This window comes from Taeniopygia guttata, chromosome 5 (assembly GCF_048771995.1).
Source record: "Taeniopygia guttata chromosome 5, bTaeGut7.mat, whole genome shotgun sequence".
Lineage (NCBI taxonomy): Eukaryota > Metazoa > Chordata > Aves > Passeriformes > Estrildidae > Taeniopygia > Taeniopygia guttata.
In genome coordinates, this window is record NC_133030.1 from 25882501 (window position 1) to 25899284 (window position 16784).

General features: G+C 38.4%; 1 protein-coding gene across 22 annotated transcripts in view; it reads left to right on the forward strand.

Annotated features, from left to right (window-relative positions):
* CELF1 (CUGBP Elav-like family member 1) overlaps positions 1-16783 on the forward strand; it is a 59080-nt gene extending 42297 nt beyond the window's left edge. For 12 of the 22 annotated variants that reach the window (XM_030274162.4, XM_072929900.1, XM_072929898.1 and 9 more), the window contains 4 exons: positions 4784-4897; positions 5078-5263; positions 6123-6266; positions 7909-11102. In XM_030274162.4, the coding sequence (XP_030130022.1) occupies positions 4784-4897; positions 5078-5263; positions 6123-6266; positions 7909-8036 (572 nt within the window). In that variant the 3' untranslated portion in view covers positions 8037-11102. Of the gene's footprint in view, positions 1-4783; positions 4898-5077; positions 5264-6122; positions 6267-7908; positions 11103-13788 lie in introns of those variants that run through there. The other 10 variants (XM_072929897.1, XM_072929902.1, XM_072929899.1 and 7 more) reach the window with 3 other exon arrangements.
* The last annotated feature ends 1 nt before the right edge of the window (position 16784 follows it).

Genomic DNA, 16784 nt, shown 5'->3' on the forward strand with positions numbered 1-16784 from the left:
AGGAAGCATGAAAGTGAAAATCTCTAAAAGTTTCTCCTACATTTCCTCATGCTTTGTCAGGTTAGAATTTGTTGAGATTGGCATTTAGAGCTAAGATTTCCTTATTGGCTGTCTCATCTGATGACTGCAGCAAGTTTGTTCTCTATTTTGTTGAGATGGAGAAGGGCTGGCAGGTTGTGAATTTCAAATGTCAGATGTTCTAGAAAAAGCAGGGACAGCCCCTTCTCAGAAGTGTGCAGTGAAAGGACAAGGGCAATAGATACAAGTTGCATCCAAGAAAATTCTGATTAGATAGAAAAATAAAATTATTGGCAAGAGTGATTAACCTCAGGAGCAAGGGGCCAGAGCAGCTGTGAAATCGCCATCATTTCAGAGGCTGAGAATTCAGTTGGAAAGAACATCTTCAAATTCAGAGGTTAGATCAGCTTTGAGCAAACTGTTAGACAACATAATCTACAGAGATCCCTTTCAAATGAAGTTATGCTACTATTCATTGATTCTTTGGAACTGGCTTCCCCTCTGTGAATTTTGGCTGTTCCACAGAACTATGCAGGTTCCTTTTTCCTTGATGAGAGGCATATTTCAGGACACTGTTCCATTTTTTTATTATGCTCGTGGAGGGGCTCAGGGATGGGAAGCAGGCCATTTTCCAGTACTTTCTGTACTGAATTCAAATAACCTTCTGATCATCAGTAATATCACTAAGTGGTTGTGTGTCAGCAATTCAGTTATCATGGTGGATCATTTGTATTATATCCTGTACAGATTTATCAATTGACTCTTCACAAGCCTGTAACATGAAGCAGGCACTATTGTGTTGCTCTTTAAACCTAATTTCAAATATCATTTTAAAGAGTAAAAATTAGCTTTGTTCAAAAGAAATAAAAAGTTTTGGAGGGCATGTTGTCTATAAGTAGTCGCTGACTTCACATTCTCAAACAGTTCTGGTGCTTTTGTTAGAGGTATAAATATGCTTCATTTTTTAGAACTACACTCAAACTGGGATGAGGGGAAGCCTCAATGTGTACAGACACATTCAATCCCTTGATACTTCCTGTAATTATACAGCTTTTTGACTCTTTAGTCTTCAAGTAAACTTGAGATTCTATTTTGATTAATATGTGCATTCACTCTGTATATGTTCACATAGAAGGCTCTTGGGCTCCACACAGAAAACATCTATCCCTCCTGAACCACACCCAGACCTTGAAGAAATTCACTATATAGCAGTTCAGTACATGTGTTAGTAAGTGCCTGCCTTGTCTGAGGGACATATGGCAACATCTACTGTGATAACCTCTTAAACCTAACTGCAGATGAGGTGACAAACTCCTTGACTTCTCTCCATCTGTTATCCAAATGTTCACCTGATGCTTATTTGGACATCTCTACTCAAATTGCATAATTGGTGGAAAAATTGAGATAGTCCTTCTGCATAGTTGCCTTCTTGATTTTCTTTCATCTGCACTGATATAATTTGTATCTGGGGAGTTTGGAAGTCTACACAGTGCAGCCCATGTACTTATGGATGGGTAACATGTTGGAATGGTGGAACTCAGAGATGTTACATACGGTTGTTGTGCTGCCTTCCTACACACTTCAGACAATATTCTTTAGATAGTTCCAAGCACAGTTGTGTATTTTGATGTAGAATGGGATGAAGTAAAACCTTAAACCTTGATAGATCAGCTCTTGGAACTGAGCAGTATGTTTCCATTTCTCTTCCTTCTAAAGGCAACCTCAAAGCTTAGATGATTTTCCTGGCCTTGGTGTGTCTCTGGCAAAATGAGACAGAGACAGCAGGGTGTTTCTGGTTTTACTGGAACTAATTCAGGTACAATTCAGTCAGATTCATCGCCTGAATTTAACTTTTCTTCAGGTTATTGCTTGGATGCTACATGACTGAATTAGGACAGACTTAGTGTTCTCTCAGGTTACCTACCTCCAAAAGTTGTTACTTGATGTTCTTGTCTGAGTTTCATTATCTTTCTAATAATATATCTTTCAGTGTCTTTCTACAAAGCTGTTCCTTATTACATATTCAAATTTTCTTAAAACCTTCTTAAGCATTTTCAGATACTTCTGTAGTTCACCTTTTTGACTAGATGTAACTCAGTATATAAATCTAAGAAAACATAACCTTAGCAGCAAGAAAAAATCCCAACAACCTATCAAAAAGTGCACAGAAACAACATTAAGAATTAGGGATAGAGTAAAGAACATGTATAAAACAATACTGATTTTCCATCCCCATTGGTTTGTTCTCTTCTGATCTAAAATACAACACAAGAAAAACAAGAACAGAAATTATGACTAGAACAATGGAACTCCTTTGCTATTAGGAATAGTCTGAAAAATAGAAGACTGACATGTAAGAAGGATGTGATTGCAGCCTACAAATACATTAGTGATGTGATGAAATGAATAAGGAAAAAACCAGACATTAGATAGTTCAAGAATAGAATTGCAGGATATCAGGTCAAGTTGTCACCTTATAATTTAAAAATAAAAACGAAATTTTTCTTAGCATAGTACATGATTAAATTACATAAGTTGTGCCTTAGAACATAGTAGAGTCCAACAGTTTGGTTTTCACATTACATTGAAATTAATGAATGAAAATTGTAATTTTATTACAAAGACATTGCCTTTGCCTGAAAAATCCTAGATTCACAGATGGCTCTGTTGATGTATAGGCTATAAATAGGAAGCATTCCTTTGTAATTGCCCTGTATTTCTGCTCTACTGTTACTTATCTGCCTTTTGTCATGATCAGAAATGGGATGCTATCTTCAATTCCTCTGTACACAGACAAATACAGACAAGTCTTCAGTTCTCTTGGCATTTTCAGTACTAAAGCATTTCTTGTTTTGCCTAAAAATATTTCTGATAAAGGCAGCTAAACTAAAATAACTGTGTAATCAGCTTTTTATAGTGGTTTAACTTAATTTATTTTAAATCACAGCCTTTTAAAGTAGGGAAGATATCCATTTTCTCTCTCACTTTGTTCTTTAGCCTTTTTTTCCTTAGTTACTGCTACTTTATTTGGGGTAGGTTTGGAAGGGTTTTTAAATGGGGTTCTCATCTATCAAATGTAGTGTCTTTTTCAATTACAAAGATCAGCAATGAAACGTTGTAGAAACAAGTGGTATTCTACAATCAAGGTAACCATACAATTTCTGAACTCTGGCTTTTATTCACCAGCTCTGCTAATTTTTCTACCAGCTTGAGGTTTATACTGTAACTTGTTCCCTGTGTTTTCCCAACATTTAATAGTCTACTGATAGTAAGACAGGATGTGTCTCCTTTTCATCAGAGTAAGCATCTTAAAATAGTTTGGGATTTTGTATTTTAGTTTTTGATTTATTAGGACAGTTTGTCTTAACATGTACTAGAGGAGGTTTGTCATTCCATCTGTTATTACAAAAAGTGTTATGAAGTGCAGCTCTCTGCTTCTCATGCAGCTTTGGTTAGATACAACTACTTTAGTTAATGGGTTGTTAGGCTGTATTCCATTTAAATAGTTCTAATATCCCACCCCAGCAGAGACTTTGTGCCACAAACATGAAGTGGTAAGTATGTAGTGTGCGTGAAACTGCTTGAAAGATGCTAAAAATTCTTTTAAATTTTTTTATGGTTGTATGCAGCATAATGGAGAATCACAAAAACACGAGGAAAACTGAAAATGCCTCAAATTCAATTCTTCTCTTACCTCCTTGGTCAAACGGATAAATTCCTCTTGCAAGCAGATTACAAGATGCCTCTACAGCATCGGTCTTCATTATATTTTAATTTTTAGCTGTCATAAATATTTTCTAGTGCATCTCGTGCAGTAAATATAAACATCTTTTTTAATAGCAATACACATAGCCTTTTTTCTACAGTAGTGTACAAACCTGTTAGAAAAATCACTGCCATATAGTCATAAAAATACTATGCATTTCTTATTTTACCATGTCCATAAATCTTTGTAGATGACCTCAATGTGAAGATCTTTTTTTTTTTGACATATCAGCTTTTTTTTCCTCATGATTTTGATGTTGACTTCTGTAGAATTAACTCCACGTGGTGTAGAATTTGATGAACCATGTAAGCTGTTACTGTCCTAGGTACTATATTGGTAGACTTCTCTTACTGAGTCAAAGTAGTTGAAGATGTTGCTGCAATAAGAGGACAGACTATTTATTTTTGGATGTTAATTTCAAGACTTTTCTCAATCCTTACCCCAGCTGTGTCAGCAGGATTTTTAATAGAAATTTATTTAATGTGTTGAAATAATCTGGGCATGTGGTGTTCCTGTTCTGGCAGTATGGGAAAACCGTATGTTCAGCCTTCATTAATGTCCCTAGTATCTATGTTGCAAGTCTTTTTCACCTTGAGTGATGTTTCAAGGATATATGTTAATACATAGCAAGTGACTCTTATTTTGGGCAGCAGGAAACAGGGCATCACTGCTGGTTACCTTATGTTGAGATACAGAGTTTAGCCAACATTTGTATAATGTCTCAATCTTACATGTCTTACACTTACTGACATTATTATTGCTACAAAGAGTAGATGTTATGATGAAGTAGAATTTTTAAAAATGTAGGAAGGGCTTAGAACATATAAGCAGTATGATCAATCAAGTTGTGTGGATTTGGGTTTTTTTTTTTACATAAAATATCCTGTGTTGCCTGAATCTGTTCCTTACTAGTTTTTTCTGCTGGAATAGCTTAATGAAGAAATTGAGTTATCAGAACTAAAAAATATTGGTTGAAGTTTAATTGTTTTATTTTAATAGCAGGTTCCTCACCTAGTTCCAGTAGCAGCTCCTCTGTTAATCCAATGGCTTCTCTTGGAGCTTTGCAGACGCTGGCAGGTGCTACAGCAGGCCTCAATGTTAGCTCTTTAGCAGGTGAGTTATGTGTAGTGGTGGCTTGGGGGAATAGCTGATTCTCATTCCTCAGCCTGTGATATCTCTCTGGGGTGATTTTTTTGCTCTGTGCATTTTGTAGTCATGCAGAGCATTTGAAAGATTATTGATCTGACTTGGTGGAAGCATTCAGTCATCTTTTATTTTCTCTTTCTTATACAGGAATGGCAGCCTTAAATGGAGGACTTGGCAGTGGTGGTCTCTCAAATGGGACAGGTAGCACAATGGAAGCCCTCACACAGGCTTATTCTGGAATCCAGCAATATGCTGCTGCTGCACTGCCTACACTCTATAACCAGAGTCTCTTAACACAGCAGAGTATTGGTGCAGCAGGAAGTCAAAAAGAAGGTAGGCAGAAAGTTGTAGGAACTACTTGAGATGGGTTTTCAAAAGGGCAGGCTTAGCCTTTGCACCTACTTTACCTACAGATTTTTTATTTGGTGTCATTTTTTAAAATCTAGGAGTTACTGAAGATAAAAAAGGTCTGTGGGATCTTTCTACTAAGGGCTGCCCAAAGTAGTTTTTATACAGGACGTTTCTCATGGGGATTGTCTAGTCTTAAGTGCTTCCTTAATTATACTCCTGCATGTTCTCAGAGGGAAGGAGAATATGAGTCTACAGCCTGACAGATCCCACTGTCAGAGAATCAGATGTGGTTTTGTTAATGTTGTTTTCTGGGTCCTTCACCTCTTCCAACAGCTACTTATGCCAGTCTTTTCACTCTTCAGAGTCAGGTTAAATTTAATATATGTAATGTAGAATGTAGGAGTAAGTTTTCAGCAAAATGTAGCATGTTTATAAGAGAATCTGTCAGATTACAAACAATGTGATTATTTGTATTTTTTTGGAAATTTACTTAGTTCCTTTGGGACCACAAGTTTTGTATAGCCATTTTTTGTTCAGTCAACATCTAGCATTCAAACTTACTGTTCAGCTGTCATTACAGCAAATATCTGTGAACCAGTTTTGGCACAATGTGTAAAGTACAAACAAAAGTGTTCAGAAAGAGCTGGAATTATTTGAGTGATCAATCCCAGCAAAGGGTCATGCTCATTTATTCTGGAATCAAGTGCTCTGCAGTAGTGTAAACAGCAGTTTCATTGTTTTATGTAGAAAATTTGTCTTGACTGGCTCTTCCACCTTTTTTTGTGCAGTGGGTATGTAGTATCCATGCTCCTTCTGAATTTATTTTCTTGCTTGTTTAAAGGTCCAGAGGGAGCCAATCTGTTTATCTACCATCTTCCCCAGGAGTTTGGGGATCAGGATCTGCTGCAGATGTTCATGCCATTTGGAAATGTCGTCTCTGCCAAGGTTTTCATTGACAAGCAGACCAATCTAAGCAAGTGTTTTGGTATGTGGATCTACAGCTTCCTTGAAGGGGAAGCATTGGGGCAGACATTGATCTCTTTTCTCTGGTGATCAATGACAGGACCCGAGATAAAGGCCTGAAGCTGAGTCAGGGGAAGTTTAGGTTAGATATTAGAAAAAGGTTTTTCACCCAGAGGGTGTGTGGGCACTGGAACACGCTCCCCAGGGAAGTGGTCACAGCACCAGCTTGATAGAGTTCAAGAACTGTTTGGAAAGTGCTCTCAGGTGAGCAGGGTGAGTCTCAGGGACTTCAGTGATCTTTGTGGATCCATTCCAACTCAGGATATTTTGTCATTCTAATAAATCATTATCTGTAAAAAGGTGTTTTTTATAGTAATCTCTTTTTCAGTATATTGTCTAGCCTAGCTATTAAGGAAGTGGGGAATTCTATATATTCCTAACAAATAAATAAACCAAATGCTTCCAGCAATAAACTGCATTTTCCTGATTTTCAATGTGACTTTTTGCTTTTCACAGTTTCATACTATTGTGCCCTATTATAGTGTTCTGGCTCTAGATAATTCTCCCAGAGATTAGCTCAGTTGGTTAGAGCGCTATGCTAATTATGGGTTCAACCCAGAGTTGTGGGTTCAATCCCCTTTTGGGCCATTCACTTAGGAGTTGGATTCCTTGAGCCTTGTGGATCCCTTCTAATTCAGAATGATATGTGATTATTATTTGTAATCCTGAGATAGTGTTTCCTCTTGCCTCTTCCTGTCTTTTCAATAATTTCAATAATAATTTGTATATATTACTTAGTACATTATGATTATTGATTATTTATATTAATATCTTTATAGCTATAACTATTGTTGGTACCATACTGCATTTTTGTAGTGCCATAAGCTCTCGTGAATGTTTTAATAGATGGAGATTTGTTGTGATGGAATAGGAGAGGTGCACCTTCCTCTATGGTTTTGATGGCTTTGTGTCTACATAAACTCCTGAATTTTTTCCTATTTGAGCCAAAAAGATGTGGACACTCTGATGCTTTGTGGAAGCACAGAAATATGCTGATCATTCAGTTATAACACCTATATATGGACACATAGCCATTGACTGGAGTGGGAGTTATTCTCACTCCAGGCATAGAGTGGAGTTATTTAAAATAGGCTCCTTCAAAACACTGGAGAAGTTTATTTCCAGGATAATCTTTTCCAGGAATGATATGCAACCTCCCATCTGAGAGCAGCCTAAACAATAGTGGTACCAGTGCTACCCTTCCTTGGCAGCTATTTCACTTCAAACAAATCTGCTCCCATAATGTCATGAGGGTGATTTCTGTCTTGTATCTTTAATGAGCTTTTGCATCTGGATGAACATTTTCCAGGCTTGGTTTTCTCCCAGGTATGAGTTCTTATGAACAGCACTACTTATTTTGTTGATAGACTAAAAAATGTTAATTTCCTGAGCTGTGTAATCTTCTGGCCAAAGTTTCATAAGTCAGAAAGCAATGATTTGTTTGAGAGCCTTTAGAAGCTATGAGGAGTCTGAAACAGTTGTGAACTACTGAAAATGGCACTTCATGCAAGCCTCTCTGACCTTGTGAGTGCCTCATTTCCAGTTGTGAGTAGCCATTATGGGCAGCTCTGGCATGGGGTAATTGTGTGTTTTCCTCTCCTCAGGTTTTGTAAGTTACGACAATCCTGTCTCTGCGCAGGCTGCCATTCAGTCAATGAACGGCTTCCAGATCGGCATGAAGCGGCTGAAAGTGCAGCTCAAGCGCTCCAAGAACGACAGCAAGCCATACTGAGCACGCCTCCCCTCTGGGACTGGAGTGAGAAGGATCTTCTGGTAAGTTGGAGAGGAGCACACTTAGTGATTCGAAGCCCTAAGGCTGTGTTTTTACAGTCCTGGAAGCTGATCCATGCAGTCTATCTGGCACATCTTCCCTTGAAGACTCTGCTGCAGCCTCTGCTGAGAATCCTGCTTCGGATGGAGGACAAGTTTGTGCTTTTGTTTCCAGTGTTTTACTTTGGAGTTTAGGTGCCATATCGCTGAGGTGTTTTTTTTTTTTTTTAGTTTTGTTTTCGTTTTTTTTTTTTTTTTTCCTTATTTGAAGTTTGCTGTGTTTGTAACCAGTGTGTGTTGAGAAGGACCAATGCCAGCTCCTTGGGGGTGGGGAGAGAAGGTTAAAGGGAGCAGTAGAAACTGACACCACACTGCCTTGGGGTAGAGAAGAGAAGGGAAAGCAGAAATAACACAGAACAGCTGATGAAAACAAAGATGGGCAAGGAGAACAGAGTCCTGGGTAAGAAAGAACCAGCTCCATGTAGCCTTTGTCATGCCCCATGTGCTCTTTGGAATTTCCTTAACTGTATGCCACAGTGGGGATTTATTAAATCATCTCTAAAGCAGGAGATGGGCTAAAAGGGTGAACACATTAACAAGCCAAAGGAAAACTGCAGTGATTTTTTTTTTTTTTTTTTGCTGTCTATAAACTAGGGTTTATATAGCAGTGTGAATGTACACAGCACTTTATAAAACTATTAGATAATGTCTCTGCCCATAAAATTTCACTCCCTGTCTACAGTGGAATAGTAATGAGATGCAGTGAATTTCTCCATGTATAAGAAAACTTAACCATGTACTTCATCTAGGTTTTGTGGAAGGGTAGAGGCAGCGTATCTGGATGAATACATCTGGATCTGGAAACAATAAACTTTAGATCCCTGATAATCTGCAGAAATTTTTGACAATTTTTCTTCTTAACAGTTGATCCAATTGCCCATTTCTATGGAATAATGTCCTTTTTTTGCAGAGATTGCTATGAATTCCTTTTCATAAGCATAATGTAAGTGCTGATTGTTTACTGAAATGATAACTTTCTATTTTGTTGGGGTTTTTTGTTGGTTTTTTTTAATGAACAAAATTCATGCAGTGATTTGGTCTAGTAATTAGATGTATCTCTCTGCTGCAGTTTTCCTTTAAGGTGGTGTGTACCAGTGCAAAACAGGCTAAACCAGGAGCTGCGGAACCAGAGTATTGAGCCATTCAGTCTTTTTCTGCCTTTTGGTACAAGCTGGTATCTTTTATATAAAAGGAAAATGGAACGCACCCCTTAACTGAACACACGCTTTTTCTGCACACCAGTGAAATTGCTAGTGCATTGCTAAGGACCTTTGATATTCACTGGTTTTAGGGGGCTCAAAGGACTTTTGACACTCTGGCCTGAGCTGTTTAAAGAAATCTGTGTGGAGTTCCATTTTATAACCACCAAAATCCACCTCTGTCACAAGAGGAAGTTTACAATTTCTGTGTCTTTAACAGAATTTTGATTTACCTCATAATATCTCTTTTTCCTTGTTTTCTTTGTACTCCTGAGTTGTAAGGCTGTTTCCCAGGGCTCCAGCTAAGACTGCAGTCTGGGAGCCAGCTGCTAAATGATGTGTGTGGGTCAGACATGGGGTCAGGATTTCGTGTTCTGCTCCAGCAGGAGGAGCACTAAATCCATCAAACCTGAGATCTCGGGTCCAAATCCCCACTTGTGTGCTGTGATCTGTTGGGAATCTTGGGCATTTCCAGGGACTGGGCCCCCTGGGATCTCAAACCTCAGAATTACAAGGCCTGATATGTAACACCCAAGGGGAGCCCTTTCCAGTTCTTATATTGAAAATCAAACAGTTGATGTCAGTCTGTCCGTATTGATGGCAGACAGATAAATCTGTCAGTATTATTTAAATAATTTTGTGGTGGCAAAGTTTCAAAGGCCAGATTGCCAAATTTCCCCGTTATGCTGGCATGTGGTACCCTTCTATGTTAATTATTTGAATCTCTCTAGAAAGGTAAACATACACTGAGGTGAACCATGTACACTTGAATTCTGCACCATAGGAAAGATGTGTCCTGGTTTTCTGAGAAAAGAGTGTTGGAGTGTGAAGGCCTCCAGGGTGTTAATGGGAATTTTTTATATATATATATATATATAAATTATATACTTTTCAAAAAAAGGAAAAAAAAAACCTAAAAAAACATAGTTGGGAGCAACTGCTCCAAGTGCAACCTGCTGTAACCAAGAATGTTGTTTCTATTTTTATAGAAGTTTTATACCGCTCCAGGGTGGAGAATATTTATTACCTAAATTATTTCACTGGAAAAAAAGGCCAGGGTTTTGTAGAATCCTGAATGTGATTGTTTTACACACATAATGATGTGCATGATTGAAACTACTGATTTTCAGTGGCCTGTTTGCAGCCCAACAACTGCTAAATGAGGAAGATGAATGCTGTGAACCAGTGGAGGAGAGCACTGTGCTCTGGGGTCTCTACAGTCACTCTTACCTTCTTTGCATCCTACCCTACTGTACTATCTAAGACCTTTGTCCTATTTTATTTTTAACCTGATGCTCTGGCCTCTTTACTATTCATTTCAGTTGCCCAAAATTAGATATTTTAGCTTCTTCATCCTATACTGTGTCCTCAATACTGTAACTTACAGATCAAGCTTGGCATTGTTGCAAACAGGTGTGACTCCTAGTAATTTTAGGAGATTCACCAGTTTACATTGTGGCTTAGTTTGATCAGTGACTCCTCCCAGACATAATCACCTTAAGACACCTAACTTGGGTAGCTCTTGTGCCTTACTGGCGTAACTATAAGTATTGCCAAAAAGAAAAAGAAAATAAATCTATGCAGGTTGAATTTTAAAAGATGTGATCCTCAGATGGTTTGAATCAGTGCAGTTCAGCTCTCTGAACGCAGTAGAGCTGCATCAATTTTCACCAGCTGAAGATGTTGCCCTTCTTGTGTATTTGTTTCAGATTTCCCTTGGTGTATCAATGTGTATGTTGCCAAAGTTAATAAATGTATCAAGTTTGTGACTTGGGCAGATTTTTTTTTCTGATAACAAAACTGATCAGATAAAGTCAACATTTCTGTGTCTGTCTGGTGGCTGCTGCTGATTGTGGGGATTTAGGCTGCTCTTGCCTTTCAGTCTTAAGCTAGTTTTCTTCCTCACTCATTAGCAGGGAAGTCTGGGATTCTGGGGACTTGGGACTTTTAAATTTTTAGTTCATATCATGCTCTCATTCAAGTGCAAATCAAATCAGTGTCAAATGCCCTATTTCCTGGGTAGTAAGATAAGAGTTGGGGAGCTCAAATAAACTGCAGGAGGTTGGCTGAAGCAGCCACATGGACAAAGTATGCTATATGCTTAAAACCAAAGAACCTGATTTCCTACAAGAAAAGCTAAAAGAACTTCTGATGGAATAGGATTCATTATTATGTGTGCCACCAGGAAATACTTAAAATATTTTTAGTCTACAAAGTGGAAATGGTCTACTTAATAGATTTATTCTTTTTCTCAGGAGATATTTGATTTTGCTGCTGTAACAAGGTGAAAGAAGTATGAACTTAGTGTGATACTGCTTAGTGTCAGTACTAAAGTAAATGAAATCATCGTTTCTTCAGTCCCCTAGATAATCAACTGTCCAATATAGGATAGTTCTTTGTAGTTTAGCTTTTTTATAATACAAAGCTGGCATTATTAAAAAATCCCAGCTCAGAAGAATCTCACTGGCAAATGCATCTATCAGGAAAAAGTTTTTCAGCTGAATACTGAAAGTCACATATTACGATAATTCTATCATGCGTGCTTAATCCAACTGAACTGGTAATGGCTGTGGATTAGGGAAGAACAACAAAGCAGAATGAAGTTGTTCCTATTTTATTTGGAAATACCTAAAAACAACTTGGATAAAGGAAATTGCAAATGAAGGGTGCAACTCTGAACAGGTAAAATGCTTTGAAAGCTTCTTGTTGGAGACATTTAAAGCTAAAGATAATTGATATCCCTAGCATACCTGCCACAAAATATAAAACACAGAAGGCAGAATTATCACTGTTGTGAGAATAAAACAAGGACAAACTGGAATAACTTTCTCCAAGTCATTAAGAGCTTGTCCAGCATCTCATGGTTCTGTTTTTTAGGCCAGTCTTTCCACACGGCTTTGATAAAACTCAGTCTTTGCCCTCAACATAGCTGAGAGAAATATTTGAAAAAACCTTATCAAGAAAATCCCGAGACAAATGACACAGAGAATATCAGTGGTGCATGCTAAGATGTCACTTGATTTCATTCTTCTTGTTGTTTCTCATGCCTCAGTTCATGATGAATTTGCTTTTCTGGTTTAAGAGTGAAATCTTGCACCTGTCTGCAAATTACCTAGAGTATTTCTTGAAATACAGAAACAAGTGCAAGAGTTGCATTGTGCTCTGTTTGCTGGAGTTGGTTTAAACTCTGTACTAAAGTCCTTTCCCTTTATTGGAAGGCATGAAAAGCAAATTAATCTCAGCAGTTCTAATAAGAGGAGCATTGCTGATTTAGTAGACAATGTGTTTCTTGTTGCTTTGGAACAAGAATGCAACACTTGCTATTCTCAAATGATGTTAGATAATATGCAAATCTTACCTTGTTCTAGTCTGTAACCAGAAGCTTTGAGATGTCCTGAAGATTAAGGCCACAAACAGAAGCTAAAGGGGAGTTGGGGGTGTAGGGAGGCAGAATAAGAAAACAAACCATTTCCTCTCTCTTCTCCCTCCCACTCTGATCCCAAAACGTTCCTTGTCTCTTGCAGCTCACAAGCTGAGTGGAGGGAAGAGAGGTATTTATGTCACTTAATATAAGAATTATTTTTTTATAAACTCTTCAAGCAAATTTCAGGAAACACATTTTTTCTGCTCATCAAACTGGCAACAGTGACTGTAGAGCTTCTCAGAGCCCAGAATCTCCTCCTCATGAAGCCAGGGAGCTGAGGGCTGTTACATAAAAGGTTGGGAATGGAAAATCCCTGTGCAGGTCTAATGGTATGACAAGTGCTCAGCTAGGACAAGTCTTAACTTGCAGTCAAGTCTTAAGGAATTCTTCTCTGATGTGTGGGCTTTTTGTCTTGTATAATCATTTTTTTTTCCCCTTTTCCAAATCACCCACCCCCAGTTACATGGGCTCCTAGGGAATGAGAAGAGACTGTAGCTAAAGGAAAGAACGTGGCTACTACTGCCTAAGAACTTCCCATGTTAGAGTGCAAGAAAAGTCTCAAACGTCAAACCACCTGTGAATCCCTTGTGTCCTCTGTCTTGTCTCTCATGGTCTCAGTCTCTGTGGGCAAATGTTTGCCCTGGAGTCATATTTTTTGGAATCGGTCTCCTGGGGAGGGAGTTTACTCTGTTCTAAACAGAAGTAGTAGACACACTGGGCACGGGGCAAGGTGAATGCATTCTAACCAGTGTGTCACTAGGCTGTGGAATGCTCTGCAGACTGGGTGCTGAGAGGGAAATCCAGGCCTCTTCTTCCATTTGGTTTCTGGCAGTTTGATGTTTACTTGGTGTCCTTCATGTACTTTGACTTTTACTTGTCCATCGTTGGCATGTGCTGCCCTTCCCTGTCAACTCCCTTCCCCAGGAGATCTCATTGTACAGTGCCCATTCTTGTTCTCTCTCTCTGTGTTTGGATGTACTGCTCTGTGTAACTCAGTGGTCTCCCTCTTTCTGGTTTGTTTTTTTTTCTAGATTCCTGCCGTTTGTTCATCGTTGTGCCTAAAGCATGTCGATGTGGCGTTCAAGTACATCGTCCAAATCCTTGTCTCTTCAGCTTCTCTGATGCTTGAACTCTCACCTTTGACCTTGTGTTGACCTTTGATGCTGATGTGTATTTTAATTATGTTTGTTTCTTTTTTCTTTTTTTTTTCTTTTTTTTTTTTTTTTGTGCTGCCAAATTGGTTTTGCTAGAAAGACTGCTGAAGGGGAAATATTTAAACTTGCATTTGAATATAAAAGAATTTCTATTTTTCTAGACCTTCGTAAGATAACCACTTGATTTTGTGAATCTGATTCTTTGTAATTTGTCTTCAGAGCAGCCTTGCTAGCATACCTTGTAGAATATTTGTATTTCTGTGAACATACAGCAAATCACTTTCTAGGCTTAGTTTTTTCTGTGTGCTTAGTTTTAAAAACACAGTTCGAAGAAAAAGTCAATTATATGGTGTAACTCAATCTTTCAGGAGACTTCCTAGTCACATTTTGCTGATCTGGTTTCTGTGCTTGAGGAGACAGCATGTGTTTTTATGAGTTCAAACTTGTGACTTGAAGTGGCATCAACAGAAAACACTTGAACTAGGTTTTTCTCTGATTGTAGCTACATTTTTGCCCTGATATTTACCGATTTTTTTTTTAATTTTTTTTTTGTTTTGTTTTTCCCCTGCTTCCCTGTGTGATTACCAGTCTGCAGTGAAAATTTGATCAAAATTGATGTTGTATTTTGTTAAGTTCTGGCATGCTTGGTTTTTTTTTGTAACTACAATCTCCTCAGCAAAATGTGATGTTTTTGTTTTAATCTTTCAAACTAAGATAGTGCCCAGAAATGTTGTGCATGTTTCCTGCTGTTTTCTTCACACCCTCGTATATATCACCTTCACCTCTCTGTTTTCTATAGTTTGTGCAAAAACTGAGCAATTTAGTGGGTTTCAAAGGTATCCTTTAAATTGGTGGTTTTGGTATGACAAATATCTGATCAGAAGCCACCCGAGGGCATATCTACCTGTGCACTTAGACTGTCTGCCTGACAGAGCACCTGGACCTTGCTCCATCTCCAGTGCTGTCAGAAGCTCTGAGGGTGCTTGGTTACACTGTTCCCCTAATGGAAGTTTTGGTGGAAGAGGATAGCTGGGAGCAGGAAGGAAACAGAACAATATTTCTGTTTCCAAAGCTGTCTTAAGCTAGGGCTCATTTCAAACACTGAGCATTTTGTACAACTCAGGGCACATTTCTCTGAAGTCCAGCCCCAATCTAATACCATCAGTCAGACTTTGATGGTAGGATTCTGAAAACATCTAAGTTAGCTCATGAAATAAAGTGTTTTAAATTTCCCAGAGAAAGCGTTTGTAACACTGGTTCTACAACTGCTGGCTCTTTTCCCAAATGACAAGCACAATACAACAGCCTCTGAAGCTGTTACCTGAACAGGGTACCATCCCCAGCTCTCTTTTCAAGGGCCTTAGCTGGGGAATCTCTGCGGAGATTTTTTTTTTTTTTAGTTTTTGTTTAGTTTTTAATTGGGTAATGAGCTGAGCAGTTTTTATGGCTTGCAGGATGAACTAGAACAGGTTACTGGTCTCTGGGTAGCAGGCTTCCCCTGCCCTACGTCCCATCTGCACAGGTAGAAACTGGGAAGTAGTTTCTAGATGAAGGCACCTGAAGAGGGTGTGCTATGATGAAGTTTCAGTCAGAAGCAGCAGCAAGCTAGTGTAGGTCTCTTAAAATTGAAATAATGTGAAATGGAATTCCAGGAGAAGGGTTTTTGCTGAGAAAACAAGTAGAATTTGATGGGATAGAAATCTTCATTTTGTCCAGTGTTTGGGATAATGTAAAGATGCAAAGATTGTTTTCTGTCCTACTCCTGAGTTGGTTGAGGATGCTGTATTCTCACTAGGCGTTGACCAGACTTGTGTAGACAGTCCTTAATGTGCTTACAAAAGAGAGCAATTTGAATATGATACATGTACCTGGGAGTGAATCGTGAGGCTGAATGAAAAAGGGTAGAGGCTCACTTATATGGGAAGTAGGGTTGGGGGCTGGCTGCTGTTAGTCCCACAGTCTGAATGCACAGGGCTGTGTGCCAGGGGTGCAGATAGCCTGCAGTGTGTGGAGGAGCTGCCCGTACATTTCTGTACGTGTGCGTTTGGTTCCGTAAGGAACCTCGGGGAAACCTGTGGAAAAATATCTGAAGAAAACCAAAATGCCAAATGTTGGTTGTTTCTTTCCTTTTCTTCTTTCCTTTTCTTCCTTTGGTTGTTTTAATTGTTCTGTGGTGGTTTTAATGGATTTGAGACAGTGGAGCAGCAGCTGCCTTTCTGATTTTTGGCTGCTTTTTGTGAATAATTTAAAAAGAAAATTTACATTTTGGAGACAAACCTGTGGGCTTTTTTATTGGTACAAACATTGTATTTAACACTAGGGGTTTTGTACAGTTTTTTGCCTTTTCTACTAGAAAACAATGTAAAGTGATTCACAATGTGATGAGAAAACAAATTGCCACTATGACCAAATGTAGAGTCTGTTCTGCAGTTAACGGGATTTAATCAACTCGAAGTCGTGGTTCAGTCGTAGAAATGCTTTTCTTTACCTTGTTTGAGCTGTTCCTTTTTTTCTTGTTTTGATTTGCAAAACAAAATGTCTTTTTGTGTGAAATTGTGTTGTACTCTGTAGAGAATTACAGATTTTACTTTAATGGTTTAAAAAGCAGAGGAGCGCATGTTGCTTTTCTGATCTGATCGCAGAGTTCATGTAGTGGATTTAAAAATGAAGAGATTTGTTACAAGTTTGGAACAAGCGAGTATGTGTTAAAGGAATTTTCTTCCTTTTGTGTGTGTGGTTTTTTTTTTCTTTTTGTCCCAAAGGGCAACTTAAAGCTGTTTTAATTGCACAGACACACCGACAACAAGTCATTTTGTATATGCCAAGTGTGGTACCTTCCTTTGTTTATTTGCTATTAAACTGTTTGAGAAGAG